Here is a 21987-nt window from a genome sequence, read left to right on the forward strand (position 1 = left end):
AAATCACCTGGGCATGCTCTGACACAAGACAGTTGTATAGTTTGATGCTCAAATATGGGGCCTGATGTCAGAGAAAAAGTGAATGAAATTACCCTTGAAAAATGTTTAAATTCTTCATGGCTACATCCTCACTTTATTCATGACATTATTTCAATGCAACAGGCATTGGGTAGGTTTCCCACTGCACACAGCAGGTGTGGGGTAGATATCTTATTGACTACAGTGTACTCCAGGTAGGTGGTGTCCTGGATAAGGTTCAGGGGATTCCTTTAGAATATTCAGAATTGCTGATTTAGTCATATGTTCAGAAGTAAAGGCAGCTGTGCAAAGCTGTCATAGAAAATCCATAATATCTGGCTCTGCCAATGAATGAGACACATATTCAGTGGTTACCTTAGTAAACAGAAAAACCAATTAACCAAATTAAGTCAGTCTCAGAATGAAAAACATCACATTTTCTCTCATTCCCGTGTCCTTCACTTTGTAGAGACATAAAATTAGAGATAAGAGGTTGACACAAAAGTTGAGTCAGAACTCTAGTGGGGAAATGAGGGCAGTGGGAGGGCTGGGGCACTCAAGGCCCTTATATACTCACTCAAAACTGGCTTTCTGTTACCCTGAAAATGAAATAGGAAAAAAAGAGCATACTTTTCCCTGTCTTTGAACACTCAGGTCCTCCCTTAGATGAAGCACTGTGTTCTTCTGTGTGTCAGGGGCAGGGAGTTAGATGGTTCAGAAATAAACCTGGAGGAAGGAGTCCATGCCTCTCCCAGCCTGAGAAAGCAATGGAGGGTGGAGGCCTCTATCCAGGGCAGGTTATGCTCCCTCCTGCCCAGAACAGGAATGGCAAGGAATGGATTATCAAACCTGCTCCTCACTTTAAACTGGTATTTTAAATCTGTAATGTATGCTTTCTCTTCTCTGTCACAGGATCTATGACAGTCTAAATGTACTGTAGGTTAACAACTTAAATAGTGCCTGGGAATTGTCATTCAGCTTCCGAGGAGAGCCTCAGCCCTACTGGTTTTACCATAAAATTAGGACAACATGAAGAAGTGGCACCTGAATTTATTTATGATTCTCAGACTCTGTTTTCTTATTGCTTCAAATGTGGTATTTTTAATCTGCCTGTGTCAAAATCCCTCCAGTTTTGTTGATAGATTTCTTTCACAAACTAGCATTTGTCTTTATTTACCATGAATTATCTCCCAGCTGATTCTAAGGAGAATCATACATTAATATCTATTCTTCCCAAAAACTAAACACAAATTACCACATGCATTAGAGATACAATGGCTGAAGATTTCTGGAATACTAGGAGGTAACCCTGTTTGAGAAGCTTCCCTTTCATTGAGTGGATTTTTTTTTATTGAATTTAAGTTCTTGGTACTTGTTTATTTGTTTATTATTTTTTTCACTGACTCTTAGAGTTAGAAGCTGTGAGTATCCACATGAAGTCCATCAGAAAGGGAGAAGCCAATTCCCTCCTCACTCTCTCTCTCTCCAGATGTATGAAGCTCTGACAACATGGTTCCTGGTTCTTAAAGTGTGGGGGGTTGTTGGACCAGGATTGGTCTTTACAGAGGAAGTGGTGGGGGTAGAAGGACCTAGAATGAGTTACTAGAAAGGTTGGAGACATAAGTTTTCATGTATATTTTGGGGGTTAGTACAGTTGTTTGAATCTTTTGTGCAAGTGTTTATTTTGGGGAAGTGTCCCCATGTATGTGTGAGGTAGATGTCATTCTGGACACAGCAGGTGTAGGGTAGGTGTAGTGTTTAATAGAGTAGACTAACTACTGTTTCAGAACGAAATCTATCAGCATGTGTGTGGAGGCCAGGGGTCAACCTGGGTGAGTTCTTCAGAAGCTATCCACATTGGTTTATAAGGTTTATAAAGTGGGGTGTCTCACTGACCTGCAGCCCACTGACGAGGTGTGGCTTGTTGTCCAGTAAGACCCAGAAATCTCTGTCTTCACCTTCTTTGTGATGGGAATACAAGTATGGGATACCACACTTGGCTTTTTTAATGTTTGTGCTGGGGATCCAAATTCAAGTCCTTAAGTTTGCACACAAAGAATTTTATTAGCAAGTCATCTCCCCAGCTCTTGGCAATACTTTTTGTTTTTGTGGTGGTGGTGCACTGGCAACATTGGTGGTGATGACGGTGGTGTGTGTGTGTGTGTGTGTGTTGGGATGGCCTTAAGGGGAAGCCTCACCACTGACATACATTCCAATAGTTTTGAAATTTGGAGCAATAAAGACAAACAAAAGAACTCAGGCATAGTTTGTATGTTTTTTTCTTTTTTTTTATTAGCAAGAAAATTATTTTACATGTCAATCCCAGGTTCCTCTCTCTCCCCTCCTCCCCTGCCCTTCCAACTAACACCCTACCCATCCTATATACTTTCTGCTCCCCATGAGGGTGAGGCCTTCCATAGGGGTTCTTCAAAGTCTGTCATATTCTTTGGGATAGGGCCTAGGGCAACCCCCATGTGTCTAGGCTCAGGGAGTATCCGTCCATGTGGGATGGGCTCCTAAAGTCCATTCCTATGGTAGCAATAAGTACTGATCCACTATAAGAAGCCACAGATTTTCAAGGTCTCCTCACTGACACCCACATTCAAGAGGTCTGGACCCCTTTGCTCATCAGTCCTCCTTCTCTGCATCTGGATTTCAGTTCAAGGTTTAGCTATGGGTATCTGTTTCTACTTCCACCAGCCTCTAGCTGAGGGCTATGCGATGGCATATGAGTTAGTCATCAATCTCATTATCAAGAGAGGGCATTTAAGGTAGCCTCTCCTCTGTTTCTTAGACTGTTAGTTGGTGTCATCTTTGTAGCTCTCCAGACATTTCCCTAGTACCTGATTTCTCTTTAAACTTATAATGTCTCCCTCTATTATATTATCTCTTATCTTGTTCTCTTCTGTTCTTCCCCAACTCAACCTCCCTGCCCCATCCTGCCTTCCTCACACCTCCTCTTCTCTCCTTCTCATTCTCCTAGGTCCCTTCCCCCTCCCCCATGCTACCAATTTTCTCAGGAGATCTTGTCTCTTTCCCCTTCTCCAGGGGACCATATATGTCTCTCTTAGGGTCCTCCTTGTTTACCAGCCTCTCAGGCAGCCTGGGCTGCAGGCTGGCAATCCTTTACTCTATGTCTAAAATACACATATGAGTGAGTACATACAATGCCTGTCTTTTTGTGACTGGGTTACCTCGCTCAGAATGGTTTCTTCTAGTTCCATCCATTTGCCTGCGAATTTCAAGATTCTATTGCCTGTTTTATCTGAGCTGGTGAGAGACCTGTTGGCAAAAGCCATGTCCTGTTTTTCCTGACCTCCACAGCCTGCAACATCTCAGCAGATCAGGGGTTAGATTGGGGTTTCCAAAAGGCTCAGCTATGCTGGCAGAATACTGGCTTCCTATGAAATTTTGATGTTGGGGACCTGTCATCATACCTTCGCCTAGTCCTGCAAGCCAGCTTTAAATGATCAGGCTACTCTACCACTAATCTTCAGGTCCTGGCCTTTGGCCCAGCCTAGGTGCACTGCAGGCTAATGACCTCCAGTAATTGAGGAGACATGTTTACACAGGACTCTACAAGAGAATATCTACTGTACTTGCCCTTCACTGTCCGCATTTGGAAGCTATGGCATGCCCTCCAGTAGGTGATAGATGGGAAGCTGGGGTACCTAGAACATGGAGCATCACTCAGCACAGTGAAGGCTGTGTAATTCCAGCCATATTATGTTCTGAGAAGGCAAAATGAGTTGTAGGGAGAGCCTGTGGATCTGGGTGGTGAGGATGCAGAATGTGGCTTCCCACTCTAACAAAGGGCTACTCTGCTGGGGATGCAAATGGAACAAGGTTGTCCCTGTGTGCAGACAGGTAGAGGTGCTAACTCTGTCCCTTCTTTCCATTGTTACTGTGAATCTAAGATTATCCTGACTTGGTAAAGGTTTTATTGTTTTGTTTTGTTTTTCCTTTTAAGAACTCTGTAAAGGTGAATTTGGAGGTGATGAAAGATACATTGTAAACACCTGGCTGCCCCTGAGGGGAACATGGCCAGGACTTTCTGCCTACTTAAAGGCATGGCATCTCCTTTAAACTTTCAGTGTGACCTTCTCAGGCTGTGCGTCATGGCAAGGGGAAAAGACCCTCACTGGCTGCTGGCTGTGCCCCTGTACTACTGAGCTCTACTATACGCCCCCACCAGCCTGCTATATGTGAGGAAAATACAATACATTCCTTTACTGCAGCACTTTCGGACTTTTTTGGTGTGTGTTAGTTGACTTGTAGCCAAATGAAACCCTGATTACCATTCGGAAATCAAATTCAGGGTCTCTGTGTCAGATTTTCTGTGACCTATGAAAAAAGTGAATTGTTCACTTATGAGATTACTTAGCATTTTGTGCTAGTGGAATTTATCAGCCTGTTTATCGCATGCTTTGCAGACGCCAGCCAGTCCTCTGAGGTTATTTTGGAGGGGTGTGTGTAATGAACTAACTTTGGTCTTTTTGTGCATAAATCATTGCTTTCATCTGAATCAGAGGCTGTAATTGGGAAGCTTCTCAGCTTCCCCTGGGATCCCACATTCATTACATATTTATCAAAACCTTTATTGATTGAGGTCAGGGGATCATCTGAATTAGTAGCTCATTCATGTGTTCATTTTGACAACAGTCTCTGTACTGGATTCCAGTGCTCATGTGGCCTAGAAAAGATGGATTCTGCTCACACCACCACAATGTGTGCACCTAAGATACACTATTCACTCCTTTGGGTCCCCAGGGAAGGGGAAGGACCATGGAGTTTTGTCATGGTGCTGGTTCCCACTTCCTGTGTGCTCACTGATCCCTCTGTTCTGAGTCGGGTTCGAAATTGCCCAAGGGTTCTTTGCTCTGTCATCTCAGCTGTGCTCTTCAAGGCTAGACTGATAGTCCATTCAGATTGCACCAGAGAGTCCCTGCCTGGGACAGATCATCCACCCAGATCCTGTCCTTGTATGTGACTGGGCAGACTGTCTTCTCAGACAGGTGCAGAGGAGGAGCTGGAAGAAGAACCCTGGGGGCACTTGCTATGCTCCCCAATGTGGATCACCTCTCATTCTTAACCTCCTCACCAACAGGAGAAATATCAGAATCCAAAACAGTCTTACAGATTCTCATAACTCACAGCTGGATGAATGAGGCTTTTTGCTTGCCTGGAAAAAGCCCTTCCTCTTTAGGTTTTCATTCTAAATACAAAGAATTGGAAACCCTGGGTGTGGGAATAGAAGGCTGAAGTTAATGAGGAAAGCAAGTGGAATAGTCCCTTTAAGGAACAGTTCACTCACAGCAAGGGTAGCAAGACAGCTAGGGAGCCCAATTTGTGGCATAGTAGCTTCCCAGGTCCATACCTGCCCCAGTAACCTGACTAGTCTGGATGTCTTAAACACAGGTACATTGAGGGCAGAGCCTGTGTCTGTGTGCTCAGATCCTATACCCTGAAACCTTAACAAATGTTGCTGCAAAGTGTTTGTCAACAGGCTGGAGAGATGGCTAAGAGTTTGGAGCATGTACTCTGCTTGTAGAGGACCTGAATTTGGTTCCCAATACTCATGGCAGGAGGCTCACAGCCACCTCTAATTATATTTCCAATAGATCAGATGACCTCTTCTGGCCTCCACCTCCATTACACCTTTGTGCATAAACATCAACCATATGCATATAAATATATGTATTTTTAAATTAATAAAAATATTTAAAACTAATAGACTAGAACATTCTTTATGCAAGGACTAGAATCTTGCTAGCATAAAAGTGCAGCCCACACATTAACAAGAACTATGCCAAGCATCTCAAAGATCTTCATACATAGACAATGGCAGAAGCCAAGTGAAGTGAAGTGCTAGAAGCTGAAAGGGCATGGCTCTGCCATCATTCTGAAAGTGTATCTCATGGTAGTGTTAAAGGAGAGGTTCACAGTGATGAGTTCACTGAGTATCTACATGCCTCTTGATTAGTTCTAAAACATTTGAAGACTTTTATAAAAGAACAGTCTATAAACCCCCAAAGAGGAGAAAAGGGATGCGGGGGGAGTAAAAGGGATGGAGAGAGAAAGAAGAGGGGCATCTAGTTTTTGAGAGTCTCTATCCTTAGGAAGGATGCCATGCATACAGAGGTCCCAAACACAGCACTTGATTCAGTTCATTCTGAGCCAAATATGAGTGACAATGGCTTGGAACATGGTCCAGTTTCTCTTACCTACCAGTCACTTACCATTGTAAAAGTTATTACCTGTATTTTTATAAACACAGAACTTTTCTAGTCTGTGGGCCCTGGGTGAGACCTCAGGTCACAGAGAGGAGTGCCATTTAAACAGAAGGGAGGAGGGATGTTTGAGCAAGCAGGGTCAGTAATGTCACCTATGGCTGGGATGGGGATCATCACATGGAGAGGCCATAGAGTTAGATTCTGACCTAGAGAATATGAACAATACACATAGCTCAGCAAGTAACAACTTGTAGGTGCCTGGTTTGAGACAGGTGGGGGACTCCTAAAGAATCAAGGAGATAAGTTTAAAACATTGTGGCCCCAGCATGACCATGCTGATGAAGAGCATATGTTAAGCAGCATAGGGTAGACACAGATGCCCCAAAACGTTCTTGCATCTACCTGACTGATGCAGGCTGAGAGGTACTCAGGTCAGGGCAGAAACAACAACTGTACAGCAAGATGGATGGTAATAGTTCTCCCTGGTGAACAGATTTACATGATGCTGTTGTGCCTAGAGGTGTTGTATTAAAATAATAGTTGTGGCATGGTTGGTGAGGGGTGTGTGTTTATTTGTGTAGAGTTGCATTTTGTAGATCAAAACCTGTTATCCTACTAATTATCAGAGTTTATAATATTTGAGTAGTATTTCTCAGAGGTTTGCCTGCTCGGGTCCCTAAGGCTATCTATTTCTGTGACTGCTCGTATACACCTTCTAGAATTCTATCTGAGGGTACCATCTCATTTCTGCAAACATTGCTGTCTGAAGATTCCATCCAAGATCAGGAGAAATGGGAATTACAAGGACAGAATTAGTTGTCAGTTCACTGTTTTGATTTATTCGTGTCTCAGAACTATTATATCAGCTTTCAAAAATGCTCACCTACATTCAGGGAGTATGAACCCCATTGGCGTTTTATTATGTCAGTGTTTGTACATATAATATAAAGCATCAAATAAAAATAAAATTTAGTAGGAAGAGTGTTAAGCCTGCAATATCATTTTAAGAAACATATTTATAGAAAAGATATTAAGATGCTCCAAAAGAAATACTTGGAAAAATTTAGGAAAAATTGAGATGAAAATTAAAAGTGTGGAATAATTTTAGCATGGCTAAAGGTGATAGTTAAAAAATATATCAAAGTATTACCATGGAAACCCCAGGAGACTTGGGCACAGATATTCCAAGGAGACAGGAGAGACATCTCAGAAAACCACAGAAGCAGCATTAGCCCAAGGCTCTTCATTCTATAATCACATTTTGAGGGAAGGATGTTCTCACAGCATTTGTTTTCTCTAAGAACTTAGATCTTTTATTCAAGTTCAAATGGTATTTCCAAGAGAACACATTAAAGTTGTCTCCAGAATGTTATAATCCATTTGGATGGGGACTTGATTCCATCTGTGTAGAAAGAGGTTTGACCCCATCTCTGCAGAAAGATTCGACTTCATCTCTAGAAGCAGAGGTTTGATGCTGTTAATCAGTGCACTCGGTTCCTCTTCTATTCTTTTGTATAGAGGGAAGATACACATTGTGGTAGTTGAAGCTCTGTGGAGTCTGCCTTACTAGTAGTTGCTAGACTGTGTTAAATATTTGCAGAGAATGTGACAGACATGGGTTATACCAGGTGGCAGCAGTATTGCCTCTTGATAGGAGCCTTTGCATCTTTGGCAAGAGAGACAGAAAGGTATCCTCTGGCCCTTAGAGCAAGATGCTCACAAGCAGCCATCCCCTGGCCTTTAGTGCAAGGCATTCACAAGGGGACAACCCCAGGTCCTTGGCATAAGAGACTCAGAAGCAGTTGGCTCTCAAGGCTATTTTGCAGATTGATACATGGATACCACCCATCAACTGATAGCTCTGACTGTTAACCTTTGAGACACATCTGTAAACTCTGCTGCATTCATGCTAGCACCACATTGAAGCCATGTTTTGAGGAAAGGGGTCCAAATGCATATTTTCTTCTAAGACTGTAAGCAGGTTCATTCTGCACCACCAGTTGTTTTACTGTTCAGTTAAGAGGAAGAATATTCAAATATCCCAGGGGTCTCGAATGATCTTATTCACAATGTTCATAGCCAGAAACATAGATGAAAACTAAATTAATGGCTGTGTCCCAGTCTTAGCAAAGACAGACAGAAGGCTGGAAGGGCAGAAACAAGGCACCTGTTGTCTGGCACATCTGCACAGCCATTTCTTCCTGGTTTTTATAATAAAATACTAGATGAATCAAGAATCTCTTTGAAATTGTTTATACACTGTTTAGATGCACAAAGAAGACATCTTCGTTCTTGTGAATTTGTGTAGTCCACAATGTTCCTTAAGAGGTATTCTCTGGCTTGTTCATTTCCCTCTCCTCAGAAATCGAGAAGGGAGGCTGTGGGGACCCTGGCATCCCAGCCTATGGGAAGCGGACAGGCAGCAGCTTCCTACATGGAGACACGCTCACCTTTGAATGCCAGGCGGCTTTTGAGCTGGTGGGAGAAAGAGTGATCACGTGCCAGAAGAACAACCAGTGGTCGGGCAACAAGCCGAGTTGTGTGTGTGAGTACCACCTGTGAGGGTCTGGCATCCCGTTATGGAGGAAGGGGACTGTGCCGGAGAGGTGGCCTTGATGGCAGATCAGGGCTTCCTGTTTCCTCACCATGCAAAAAAACAGCTTGTGCCTTGTTCCTGTCTGCTAGATGAAGAATAGCTGAGCCTTTTGTTTGAAAGGATGAGACATCCACCACCATCTCCAAAAAGAACTCATGGACTTAGTCACCTTAGGCACTACCTGGTATGAGCTGCCTGTATGAGCCAGGTGGCAGTGGCCATTTGGAATTCAGTTAGAGAAGCAAGTGTACTGTTTCAGCCACCACAATTTAGGTATCACATCCACATGGAACTGGTTTCATTTGTAAATAAATGTAGCAACATCATTTATTTTTAGCTGATTCGATAGAGCTGATTTTAGATACACCAATACTCAATTATCTATGGGTTCTAGCTATGCTATGTAATAGAACATTTTTTCTTACAGTTGTGAGAGAGAATACCCTGTTTCAGTACACAGAGCTAACATTAGTGGAGCCATTGTGAGCCTCTGACAGTGGGATTGTCATTCCAAGTTCTCAGCAGTTGGGTTCAGATGGCAGGGCTTTGGGTCTGTGTAAAACTATATGAAATTATCTTCATACCCCACAGTTTCATGTTTCTTCAATTTCACGGCATCCTCTGGGATTATTCTCTCACCAAACTACCCTGAGGAATATGGCAACAACATGAACTGTGTCTGGCTGATTATATCTGAGCCTGGAAGCCGAATTCACCTCATCTTCAATGATTTTGACGTGGAGCCTCAGTTTGACTTCCTTGCTGTCAAAGATGATGGAATTTCTGACATCACGGTCCTTGGAACTTTCTCTGGCAATGAGGTGCCTGCACAGCTGGCCAGCACTGGACACATAGTACGGCTGGAGTTTCAGTCTGATCACTCTACAACTGGCAGAGGGTTCAACATCACATATACCAGTGAGTGCGCTGTATAAGTTCCCCTTCCATGTCCCATGATGTTCACATGTTCGTGAACTAGGAGTTCAAGGTTGATATCTCAGGACTATAAAGAAATATCCCAAGTAGCAAAATTATATATTATCCTGATAAACAAAAAGGTGGTTGCTCTGTGTAGGCTGTGCCTTAGATACCTAGAGCTCACACATAGCGTCTCTCTCTCACTCTTTCCATCATCCCATTCATCTACCTACTTATTACTCATTCCCATGTAACCATACATCCATGCTCTTTTATCTGTCTGTCCACCTAGCCACCCATTATGGATTAATCTATCCACTCATTTATCCATCCATTTGTCCTTCATTTCTCATTCATCCATTATTCATTATCCATCAGTCCATTCATCCATTCATCCTTCCATCTACCCACTCTACATCCATCAATCTGTCTATCCATGTATCCATCTATCTCTTCTCATATCCATACATCCATACATTCTTTACTATCTATGGATCCTTCATCACCCATCCATCTATCCATTTATTCTTCATTAACCATTCATCCTCTATTATACATCCATCTGTATTCTTTTCCAATTCATTTATTCATTACACATTGTATCTAACAGCCCTTCAATAAGTTTATCTTTCCATCAACCCAGCAACTTTCAGCCAGAAATGCATGCTCTACAGAATGATACAGTGTGGTAAAAGACACACATGCGCGCACACACGCGCGCACACACACACACACTGGTATATCAGATATCAAGCACCAGGAATAACAGTATCTGGAGATACTTTGTGAATATTTGACAGATAACTTCCTTTTGCTTTAGTTTCAACTTTTAGAAAACATTTGAAATTATGAAGGAAAGCTTGAGGTAATGGGATAAATATCCGTAATTCTGTGTTAGTCTGTGTTTAGAATTTGACCATATTTAGTTTAATTGGTGTTACAGTAACTCTGGGATATAAGCTTAATATTGTTCATGTTTTAAACAAAAATAAACAGCACTAGACTGTAAGAATTCTGCCTCCCATCACATGGTTAGGCTAAGAGCAGGGCTGTAACAGGTCTGAGGTCTTCTAAACTCCCCCACTTAGCACCTGTGCTGTGATCTTCTCCTCTTTTCAGTGCACATCGAAGGGCAGTTCTTCCAGCAACATGTTTTGGGGATTATAGGCACAGGGTTTTGTCATGTTGTCTCCCTCTTCCTCTCCTCTCTTACACTGATATACAATTGTTTGATAGATTTATCTACAAATAATGGACATGGAATTTTGTTACATCATTGTTTTATAAGTATGATTTTTCCTTCTTTGTTAGGGCATGCACTTATTATTCTAGCTTCTTTATGTTACTGACTTTCTCTTGGTTCAGCTTTTGGTCAGAATGAGTGCCATGACCCTGGCATTCCTGTGAATGGGAGGCGTTTTGGAGACAGGTTTCTGCTGGGAAGTTCTGTGTCCTTCCATTGTGATGATGGCTTTGTGAAGACCCAGGGCTCTGAATCCATCACCTGCATCCTGCAAGATGGGAATGTGGTCTGGAGCTCTACTGTCCCTCGCTGTGAAGGTGAGTCTGCAAACCTGTCCTTGAGAAGGACAGTAAACAGACTCTGTCACCCTCTCTGGCATCCTTAACTAAGAACTGCAAAAGTGGTTCAAATGTGGGAATTCCTTTGCCTGAGTCTGTAAGCTGGACATCTAAAACCAGGGCTTTGGTGGGGGCCAGTCCTTATGGTAGCTCTGAGAAGGAGTTCAAAAGCAAAATCAATATGAGATGATCATCAAAGGTTTATAAGTGTTAATGAGACAGATTACTGGCAAGACCATAGGGAAATCCCTGGTGTGTACTGGCTGTGCTATCAAGAATAGATGGTGACAGCATCCCAGAGTAAATTTATACTGAGCCCTACAAATCCTTTTGTCTTTTGAGCCATGATCTATATTTTTAGAATAATAGAATAATGCCACAAAACATTCTATTAGCAATAAATGGTGCTACTGATGAGTGCCATTTGTACAACTATATGAGCAAAGACTTACAAACAAAAAAAGCTGAAACCATGAGGTTTGTTTTGGGTAATTAGGTTATATCCAAATGATAGAGCTCACCCACCACAGCAAACTTTTTAAGATCAAAATAACATGACTGAAAACTTATCACATGAGAAGACAGATGTCACAAAACTATGGATGTAATGAAACCATTTAAAACATAGCTGTGCTCCTTAGATACCACCTGAACATATAAATTTAAATGAGTCATTATGTACCATGACTGAAACATTTAAATCAGTAGTGGCTCACATTAGCAAAATGCTGAAAAGTATTTAAGAGCTATTTGTTAATTAACCTTATGAGGAAGTATTTTTCCTTGATATCTATTTCTCCTATTTTTCTAATGTTAACACGTTTCTTTTTAATAAGTAAATAAAGTAATGGCATATAAATTGAGGATTGCTGTCCTATTCAACTCCACCACCTGCACTCTGCAAAGACAGAAACAAGCATGGTATATTGTCACCACTCCTGTGACCTGCAGGAAGTCTAAACTGAGCTTGACTGAATGTGCAGATTAAGCCTCTGAATAGAAGCCAATAGCACAGTGGCCTCATCCTGCGCCAGCCCTACCTTTCTAGTTCCTCATCAATAATTTAGGGGTGTGAGTCTAATCAGGGTTGACTTATCCTGCCCTACTCCAACCTCCATAGTTGCTCCTTAATAAATAAAAAAAAAAAACAGCTGTTTGAGAATTTTACCTATGCATGCAATACATTTTCATCAAGTCTGCTTCTCATCTCTCCACTACAGTTCTGTCTCCCACATACCACTTTCCCCTCCCAACTTCATGTACTCCTTCTCTTAAATCTACAGAGTCCATTGTCTGCATTTGCATTCATGGGAGCATGGGTAGCCTCAGCCTCATGGGTAGTCTTACCAGGTCCTGGTCTTTGCCTCTTTGGGTTGTGATGAAATGCAGAACAGTGTTCTAGTTGCTTCTATAAATTGTCTAGCACTTTAGTGAACTACAGATATGACCTATGGGTATGAATGAACAACAGTAAAGAACAGAAATCAAAACAAAAATCACATCAAGAGAACTTTGATTTATGAAACACATATCATGTAACTTTTGTATGTCACTTTTTATAAAATGTTGAGACATGGCAGTTTTTAATCCTCCATAAACATGCACTGCAAGCTCTCCGGTTGATGACACGGGCAATCCTGTTTGCAGACAGACACTGTTCCAGTCGAGCATTTCTGTTGACTTTGGAGCATGAATGATTTATTGAGAAGGATGTTTAAGATAACAAGGCTCTAGCCCCTGCTCTTGTATGCCCACAATTATCCTTGTGCCTCTGTGGGCAATAGACTGTGTAGGAATGCATTGTAAGCTGCTAGGTGAGCATTTGCATGAAAGGACAAGGAGAGTAAATGGGCTGGATCAAGGCAGGGATGAGGAGTCTGGTGAAAGGGGAAACTGTCAATCATATTAAAAGTTGGTGAAGGAATTCTTCTCCTTTAGAAAGTCCCACCCCATGAAGTGGAATTCAGACTCTAGCTGAGGTTGTTAACAAAGCAAGTCTTAGAGAGACATGGTGATAGGTGAGAGAGTCTGGAAGCTTTCCTACTCCAGGAAACCCAATTAGTGATTGCAAATGAGTCTCTGGCAGGGCAGGTGGATACTCTGTTAACAGTTAGTCCTCAGTTGATTGCACCTGTTGATAAGGATTAAAGTCTGACTTTCAAATGGAAGCAGACTAGGAGAGAAAACAGGGCAAGGCAGGAGGAAGTGAGCAGGAACAGCAAGTGCTGCCTAAGATGGATGAGAATTCCATGCCCCTTATGGAATGTGGAGACTCTCATGCCCCCTACAGAACATGAATATTCTCATATCCCTTACAGGATGTGGAGATTCTCTCATGCCTTACAGAATATGCAGCCTCTCATGCCCCTTACAGAATGCTCTGTGCAAGCAGTGCCAAGCCTCCTACAAAACAGTTCTGTACAAAGAACCCCATGATCTCATAGAACACTCCTGTTCCTTGTGTTCTCCAGGACTGACTTTTTAAATAACCCACATCGCTAGCTGCAAAGCAAAGACAAACAAGTTAAAAATCAATGTAAGCCACAGGGTTTCTCATATTGGAATTAAAGAACCATGAAAAATAATAACAAGAAAACTAGAAGAAAATATGTAAAATGCAAAGATGCCCTCTAATTAATTGTGAATCACAGAGAAATTTGGACCCCAAGTTCTAGCCCACCTAGAATCATGCACAGTGGAAGCCTTTCAGTTAGGAAGAATGTGAAGCATATACACAGATGTGAGGACACACACCCAGATGTAGGGGAGCACACCCAGATATGAGGCTGTACACTGAGAAGTGAGGAAGCATACCTGGATATAAGGAAACACATACAGGTATGAAGAGAATACTCAGACTTGAGGAAGCACCCCCGGATGTGGTGGAGCATACCAAAAAGTGAAGGGCATGGCCAGATTTGAGGGAGCACACCTAGATGCGAAGGAATCACACCCAGATGTGAGAGAGCACACCCAGATGTGAAGAAGCACAGCCAGGTGTGAGGGAGCACACCAGATATCAGGGGGGATAACCAGATGTGAGGCACCACACCTAAACCCATGCTCAAAGGGTAATATTTTCAGGCCTCAAAGAAGGAAAACAGATAACAATCTGGAAACTGACCAATAATTTAAAAGACAAAAACAATGAGAGGGTTAAGTTAATAATAGCCAACACAAAATTCAAGGAAAGTGCAGTCCCTTGTTGGCATCTCTAAGGATGAAGCCCTAGGGATTCTGATGAAGACACTACCCTAGCAGGGGAGATATAACAGTGACAGGTTCGCAAGAAACAAATGTTACTGTAGTAACAATATATCTTCAGGCAGGTAGAGTCTCACCACAAACCCTTCTGGCACATTCCCGGATGCCAAGAACATCACTTATTATTTTTTTTAACAGTATACATGTACTACTATGATTAGTGTAAATCTGTTCTTCTTTTTATTGTTTATTTTTATTTTATTCTTTCATTAGTTCAAATTAGGAACGAGCTTGCTTCACATGTCAATCCCTTCTCCCTCTCCCTCCTCTCCCCCAACATCCCACCTGCCTCCCTACTCATCCCCCTTCCACTCTCCAGGCAGGGTAAGGCCCTCAAAAGGGGCTCCCCAAAGTCTGGCACATCATCCTGGGAACATCACTGTTTTAAAGCATGTGGCTTCTAGCTAACCAGATCTCTGTACATACTAGTTTACCCTCTCCACTGTATCCTTTACTGGGGCTCAGTGGTATTTGTGAAAGCACAGGGAATTGTGGGGAAAATAATTGTGCACAGAGACTTGATCTATAAGACAATAAAGTTAAAAATAAAGCTAAATGATAAAGTTGAAAGTCCTGATGAAATTGATGACTTTCCCAGCAAAATCATAAATTATCAATAAGGACCCAAACAAAAAGTGGAATAGCTAAATAAATTACCCAAGATATTGTATTAAATATTAAACTGTTATCTAAAATTAGATATTGAAATATTATCTAAGCACTCTCAGACCATAAAGATTCCTAATATTACTATATATTTTCCAAATGCCACTTTCTCTGTAATAACAGGTCATTTTGTCACAAAGGGCCTCAAAAGAAGCAGCACTTTGCTTAATGAATTTGATAGAACTCATTGTGTTTTGTAATATTCATCAACAATTATATGTCATCCATGAGTAATTAATACGATGAGTGCACACCCTGGCATGAATTTGCACAGTAGCATACCATCTCAGGATATTCAATTTTAGACTTGAGATGATCAAAAGTAGGTAAGCAGATACTTGTGTGAGATGTGGATAAATGGTTACACACACCTCAGCAGGGAAAAAGGTGTTTTCCCTGTACATCCACTTAACACAGATATCTCACATATATCTGGTGTACTACAGTAGGAAAACCTCACTGAGTCTGATGAGAAAGCCCAGAAAAAGGTCGGCTATACCTGGTGACTTCATCCCATAAGGCTTCCTAAGGCATAGGTTTTGTTTGATGCAAACGTTGATTCCATGAATGACTGACTACACAGTGTCTACCTCTAGTGTGAGGCTGCTGTGGTGTGCCTTGCTAGACTTGATTTTTTTCTTGACAGATTTGTGTGTCCTCTTCCAGCTCCATGTGGTGGGCACCTGACAGCTTCTAGTGGGGTCATCTTACCTCCAGGATGGCCGGGATATTACAAGGATTCTTTAAATTGTGAATGGATCATTGAAGCAAAGCCAGGACATTCCATCAAAATAACATTTGACAGGTGAGATCAAACCCTTTCCCCTGCTCTGGTACCCAGAGTTGCATCTACATTTCCTGTGGTAAGTAAATGCACCTTAAAACAACAAACATGCTCAGACCCCTAGGAATACCAAAAACCACGGGCTGGCACACCCACGCTGTCTGTTATCATGGTTCTGCTATCTTGTGGGTGTAATGATGTCTTACCTCTGGGCTGCAGATGGGGAGGCATACTGGATATCCTCACGGTCCTGGACCGACCCTGAGGATACATTTGGGACCTGGAATTGTAAGTGTTCTGCTGGCTCTGTGGTGTTCGCTGGAAGCAGCTCCCCATCCTTCTGGATCCTTAAGCACCCTCCATGACAGCCCAGAAAAGAGTTCTCCAGGTCTGGGGTGGCTGCTATCACCTGAAGGCAGCCAAAGGTTATTAAAGCCAACAGCAGTGTTAGGGCAGTAGATTAAGAGCCTTCCAGTGCCTGGGAGCCACTATGACTGGGACCCAGTCTGACTTAGTGATCTGAACACATGTTTAATAATCTGTGAAAGTAAGGATACTGTTTTGTCTCCAGCAAGAGGTGCTTTGCCATTTGTCTCAATATCGAAGTCAATTTCATGTCTGAAAAATATATTTTATTTTGTTTATTTATTTATTTTTGCAGAAAACCTTGTACCTGAAATCTAAGGATGCACCTTTGGTTAACACTACAAGTTGATACTCTAAATTTTGTGACAAGGCTGTGCTCTGAGTTGTAATATTCTTAATGGGTTGTCTCAAGATATGTGACATTTTCTTCCTTGTTTCCCAACAATTCAACATATCAGGACTAGGGAGTTCTAAAGAGGTAGTGGAACTATTGTTACTAATTATTTTTTGTTTATAATTATCCATACCTCTCTGGGATGACCTTACTTTTAGTAGGATATCCATCCCAACCAAGGAAAAATTACCAGTGGCTACTAGTGAGTGACCATACAAAGATGGCATTAATCATTTAAAAATAACTGTAAGTGTTTGACATATGAAATTCAATTTCCTACCGACACTTATACTTTCTGGAATTTGGGAAAAACTGAATGAAATACTCCATGTTCCTAGTCACAGATCAGATTTATATCATTTAGTAACAATATTAATTTCATGGTCTCAATTGCCCATCTAGTTTCTGTTTCTTGAAGAAAGATTCATGCTAAATTTCCAAAGTGTGATCTTTTTACTGTATTTTTAGTAATATTTGGTAATATTTGGGTAAATTCAGTTTGAGTAACTAATATTCCTGGAAATTTTAGACATTCAACCTAGATGCAGTCAGAGCTTCTCTCTTCGAAGATGAACTTCATGGCACTGTTTTAGTTTGTTCTTGGTTCATAGCTGATATTGGATCTGTGCAAATAAGGTTTGGATCCTCCGCAGATGGTTTGGCCATGCAAAGATGCCAGACTGCCAAGTTATAATAAGCATTGTGAGTTTACAGTTTTCCATGTGTGTTTTTATCAGTCTGCACTGCCCAAGCTAAAAGCAATGTGGAAGTTTTTCCATGAATACTCAAGATCCAAACGTAAGACTCCATGCTTCTGTAGACTTCTGAAATTTAAACTCAACTATCTGATATATCATAGCACCTGTAGAACAGGTGTTAAGAGTAATAAAGTCAAAGCTGGCACCACCAGACCCGGTCCACCAACCTCAGTTCCTGTTCTGGTCTCTCCATCTGACATACACTGCTTACAGTCTTCGGTATAGAAGAACAGAGCATAGAGTAGCAGCCTGGTTTGCTTGCAAAACATAACATTGCTGTGCCTGTGCAGAGGAACATCCATGTTGATAATAAACATTGAACATGACAGTATTGTTAAATGAGGTTCAGCATCCTTTTGCTGTTGTGGAGATGTGCACATAAACTGAGCTAGTTCCCTGTCTCCCTTCTCCTCCTAGCAATAGTCTGAACCCAGCAGGGGAATGGTGGCCCAGCTTTAGAGACACATTTGGCTCAGATACAGAGTGAGTCAGAGGCATGAAATTCTGAGATGCTCCCTCAGAGCCAAAAGAGGCACTTGGAAACTGAGTTAGCTTTGGAGGACAAGATGGGCCTGTTGAAGAAATTATCTCAGTGCCCAGAATGGAGCCATCATTGCACCAGGGGGACCTGGGTGCCTCAATTTTATATAAATATAATTGCAGGCTGGATTCACTGGCAGTACAAGCAGAGTTAAAAGCTATCTGGAAGCCATTCTTACTTTCCCAAATCGTTATGGCATCACTGAGTTTCTGAAGTAGCAGCTTGCTCAGTGTTGGTCCCTCAAGGGTTGGTGTGAATAAAAAAAGCACAGTGTGGTTTTCAGGAAAGATATTTAAATACCATGTGCTGCACAGTCCCTCTTAATGGAGCATTCCTCTTCAATATATCTATTTCAAGGCATCTATAATATGTTAAACAGAGAATTGTAAAAATAGTGTAACGATCACAATCAATGATTGTTTCACTGCTGAATGTTGTATTGTATCTATACATCATCTGTCTCGCTTAATCTGTCACCTACCTGTCTATCATCTGTCTATCTATAACTTATCACCTATGTAGCTTGCATCTATCACCAAATTACCTGACTAGTATCTATTATATATAATGCATATAAATGTATGTCATAGATGACCTATTTATCATCTAACATCTGTCCATCATCCATTTTTCTGTCCTCTATCACCTACTTATCTAAGGGAATGTAAGCAGTTCACAATAATTTTCTCTCCATGGTAACTAGTGATCTTCTCTATAGCCTGTTTTACAGACAGATCATTAGATATGATAGAGTGTTTACAATGTGCTGTCTCATCCAACAAGCAATACAATATTCATGTATATATTTCAATCACCACATTCACTTGAAGTTTGTACTAGGTGTGGCACAGCTGGACAAGTGTGCAAGCTGACATGACATGACTCTACATGACTTTCTCCAGGTTCCAGACAGAAGTCAATTATGATACTCTGGAAGTACGGGATGGGCCAGCCAGTTCATCCCCACTGATCGGAGAGTACCATGGCACGCAGGCGCCCCAGTTCCTCATCAGCACAGGCAACTACATGTACCTGCTCTTCACAACTGACAGTAGCCGGGCTAATGTTGGCTTCCTCATCCACTATGAGAGTAAGTTGATGTTGGTTGGCTCCCAGGGCAGGACATTATGTCCCAGGTGATAGGAATACTTACTTGTATTTGTCTTCAAGTGTAAAGACAAATGGGTTGAATCCCTGGACAAACTGACAGTCAAGTAGTTTCAAACAAGTCTCCTGGAGAGTGTTTTTTGGAGGGTGGGAGATTGCTTTTGGTTCCTTAATAAATATCAATTGCCTATTTCGAAGTAAAATGATATAATCATTAAGTTATTAATTGTATTCCTTTACTATATAATGAGTTAATATATTGTATTATATAATTTATTATGTTATTATATTGTACACACATACACACATATATATCATATATAGCATACTATATATAGGATACTATATATGATATATAATTAGCATATTTTATTGTGTTATATTATTATATTACACACATATGCCTATCATATATGGGGCATATATAAATACAATATACAAATATATATATATATATATATATATATATATATATATTTGTATATATATATTTGAGATCGTGTGAATGGGTTTTCCAGGGTAGTGAACATTAGATAGGAGGTGGGAAGGAATTAAAACCCAGCTGTGCTTAGCAAATGCCAAATGACTGCTGAGAACAGTTAACAGTTGATAGGCCATGATGGATGCAGTGTGTTCAGCAACCCAGGCTCAGTTTTCTGTCCAGTTTGGCTCCAGAGTTTTAGCTTCTGAAGAAATGAAATGAAGCTGTACCATTTTATAGCCATATTTATATAAATATACTTGGAAAACCTGGCGGGGGGGTCTTCCCCATAGAAGTAGGCTTTTAAAAAGAGTCAACCAAAACTCAAACAGAAGAGGACAAGGTTGCTACAGCTCCCACTGAGAGTACCTTAACCAGAAAACAGAGTGAAGAGGGAGCCTGAGAGGGCCTTGCTGCAGCCCTGAAGGAACTGTTCTTTTGGGCAGGATATTTAAGGCCATTCTTATTTTGAGCCTTTTCTCAAAAATAAAATGATCACATTTTAATGATAGCTGTATATTACACATACAGTTTTACAAATTCATGAATAGGGTGTATGCCATCGTCTTCAGTCTATTCTGACTCTCTCTTCCTCCATCATCGACTCTGCTTACCTCTTCCCAGCGCCTCTACTCACCAGTCATATCAGCATTCAATATGCATTTCTGTGTTTTACCCATATAAACATGTGTTCCTGTAAGGTTATGAACATGTTTATGTAAGGTTATTTTTATTAAAAATGAATAATAATAAGTTTCAACTCTGCTATTAAAAGAAATGAAGAGGAAAAAGGAAGAGGATAAAGAGACGGTAGGGAAAATGAGAGATAGAGAAATGAATAGATGAAGGAAGAAAAGAGGAAAAGAGAAGTGAAGAAGAGAAAGAAAAGGAGAGTTAGAGAAGGGGAGTAGGTGGGAGGGGAAAGAACACGGGAGTAGGGTATGGAGGGGAGAAGAAGGGTAGAATTTTGTAGATTGCTACTCACTCTTGGTAGCCTTAGCCACACATCACCTGCTGCTGTATGGCAGTAGGTGTTGCTATGATTTGTATCCGTGGAAACCGTGACCCTTTGCTTTTTTTTTTGTTTGTTTTAATTTAGAATGACCATTTAAGGAAAATACTTACTGGTAAAAATAATGCAATTATTTTCCATTTACTTTTTGTCCTCTCATTGTTCAGCCACCTTAACCTTTTGAAAATGTGACTATGAAAGTACATGTTGGGTTTTACCCTCTGCTGACACCAGGGAGGCTCAGATCACAGCCCTGGGATTTCTAGGTTCCTCAAACCTCTGTAAGATCATGGAGTTCCCAGCCTTCCCTAGGCTTGCTCATTTGTTTAGTTGCTAACTCCTAGAGCTCTCTGAGAATGAAGACACTCCATCCATCCTGTGGCAGGCAATACACAAGGGGGGAATTTGAAAGAGATCCAGAGTACAGTGTACTTCAGCAGAGGATGTGGAAACCTGAGAAAGTTCTCTAGGTGATAGTGTGCATGGTTGAAAGTCCTGATGCTGCAGAACTCCTACTGTGGACAGCAGGATGGTCCTGATGAAATGCCCAGGGTATATAAATATGGTGGTTCCCACGGTCAGGAAACATCCATCACAGATAACCAGGATGGTCTTGGCCTTGACAAAACTCCCATTGTGGGTAATTAGATGATCACTACATTTATGAAACACCCAGGGAGGATAACCACGATGGCTTTGACCCTCAGGAAACATCCCTTGAGGATATCAGGATACTGCTGTGCTTGGCGAATGCCCATTTCTTGCATATTGTCTTTCAGTAGCCAGTCTCTCTGGCCTGGTGGTTGTACCACTTCTTGGGTCACAGTCTCCTGTACTACTAGGAAAACTTTACTATTGATTTTAAAGTCACCATGGATTTTATTAATTGCATGTTTGACCTCAGCACAGAAAAAAATCTATCCATGTATCACCACACTTGACTCAAGTCCAAATGGCCAGACCTGGCATCCAGGAGGTCACTGTTGGGGCCATGAAAGTCTGATTGCTGACACATTGTGACATTTGGTGAGCAGTCTCAGATCACAGTCCACATCTGAGCTTCCTGCCAGCAGGGTATACTATAACAGAGTTTTCATTTCTCCAATTACACAAACATAAATGACATTTCTCTTACATGAGTCTCACATTCTTGAATAGATTGTTCTAGAAAAGACAAATAGAAAGCATTTCATGTTGAAGTGACCCGGTTCCTTTTACATACCAGCTTATCTTGTGGCATAGGCAAATGGCAGATGGGATGCAGATTT

General features: G+C 41.4%; 1 protein-coding gene across 1 annotated transcript in view; it reads left to right on the top strand.

The window, feature by feature from the left end:
* Csmd1 (CUB and Sushi multiple domains 1) overlaps window positions 1-21987 on the top strand; it is a 1205306-nt gene that overhangs the window by 902155 nt on the left and 281164 nt on the right. The window contains exons 13-17 of the mRNA XM_027388213.2: window positions 8614-8796; window positions 9439-9765; window positions 11131-11325; window positions 15943-16081; window positions 19022-19209. Of these exons, the coding sequence (XP_027244014.1) occupies window positions 8614-8796; window positions 9439-9765; window positions 11131-11325; window positions 15943-16081; window positions 19022-19209 (1032 nt within the window). The remainder of the gene's footprint in view (window positions 1-8613; window positions 8797-9438; window positions 9766-11130; window positions 11326-15942; window positions 16082-19021; window positions 19210-21987) is intronic.

This window comes from Cricetulus griseus (assembly GCF_003668045.3).
Source record: "Cricetulus griseus strain 17A/GY chromosome 1 unlocalized genomic scaffold, alternate assembly CriGri-PICRH-1.0 chr1_1, whole genome shotgun sequence".
Taxonomy (NCBI): domain Eukaryota; kingdom Metazoa; phylum Chordata; class Mammalia; order Rodentia; family Cricetidae; genus Cricetulus; species Cricetulus griseus.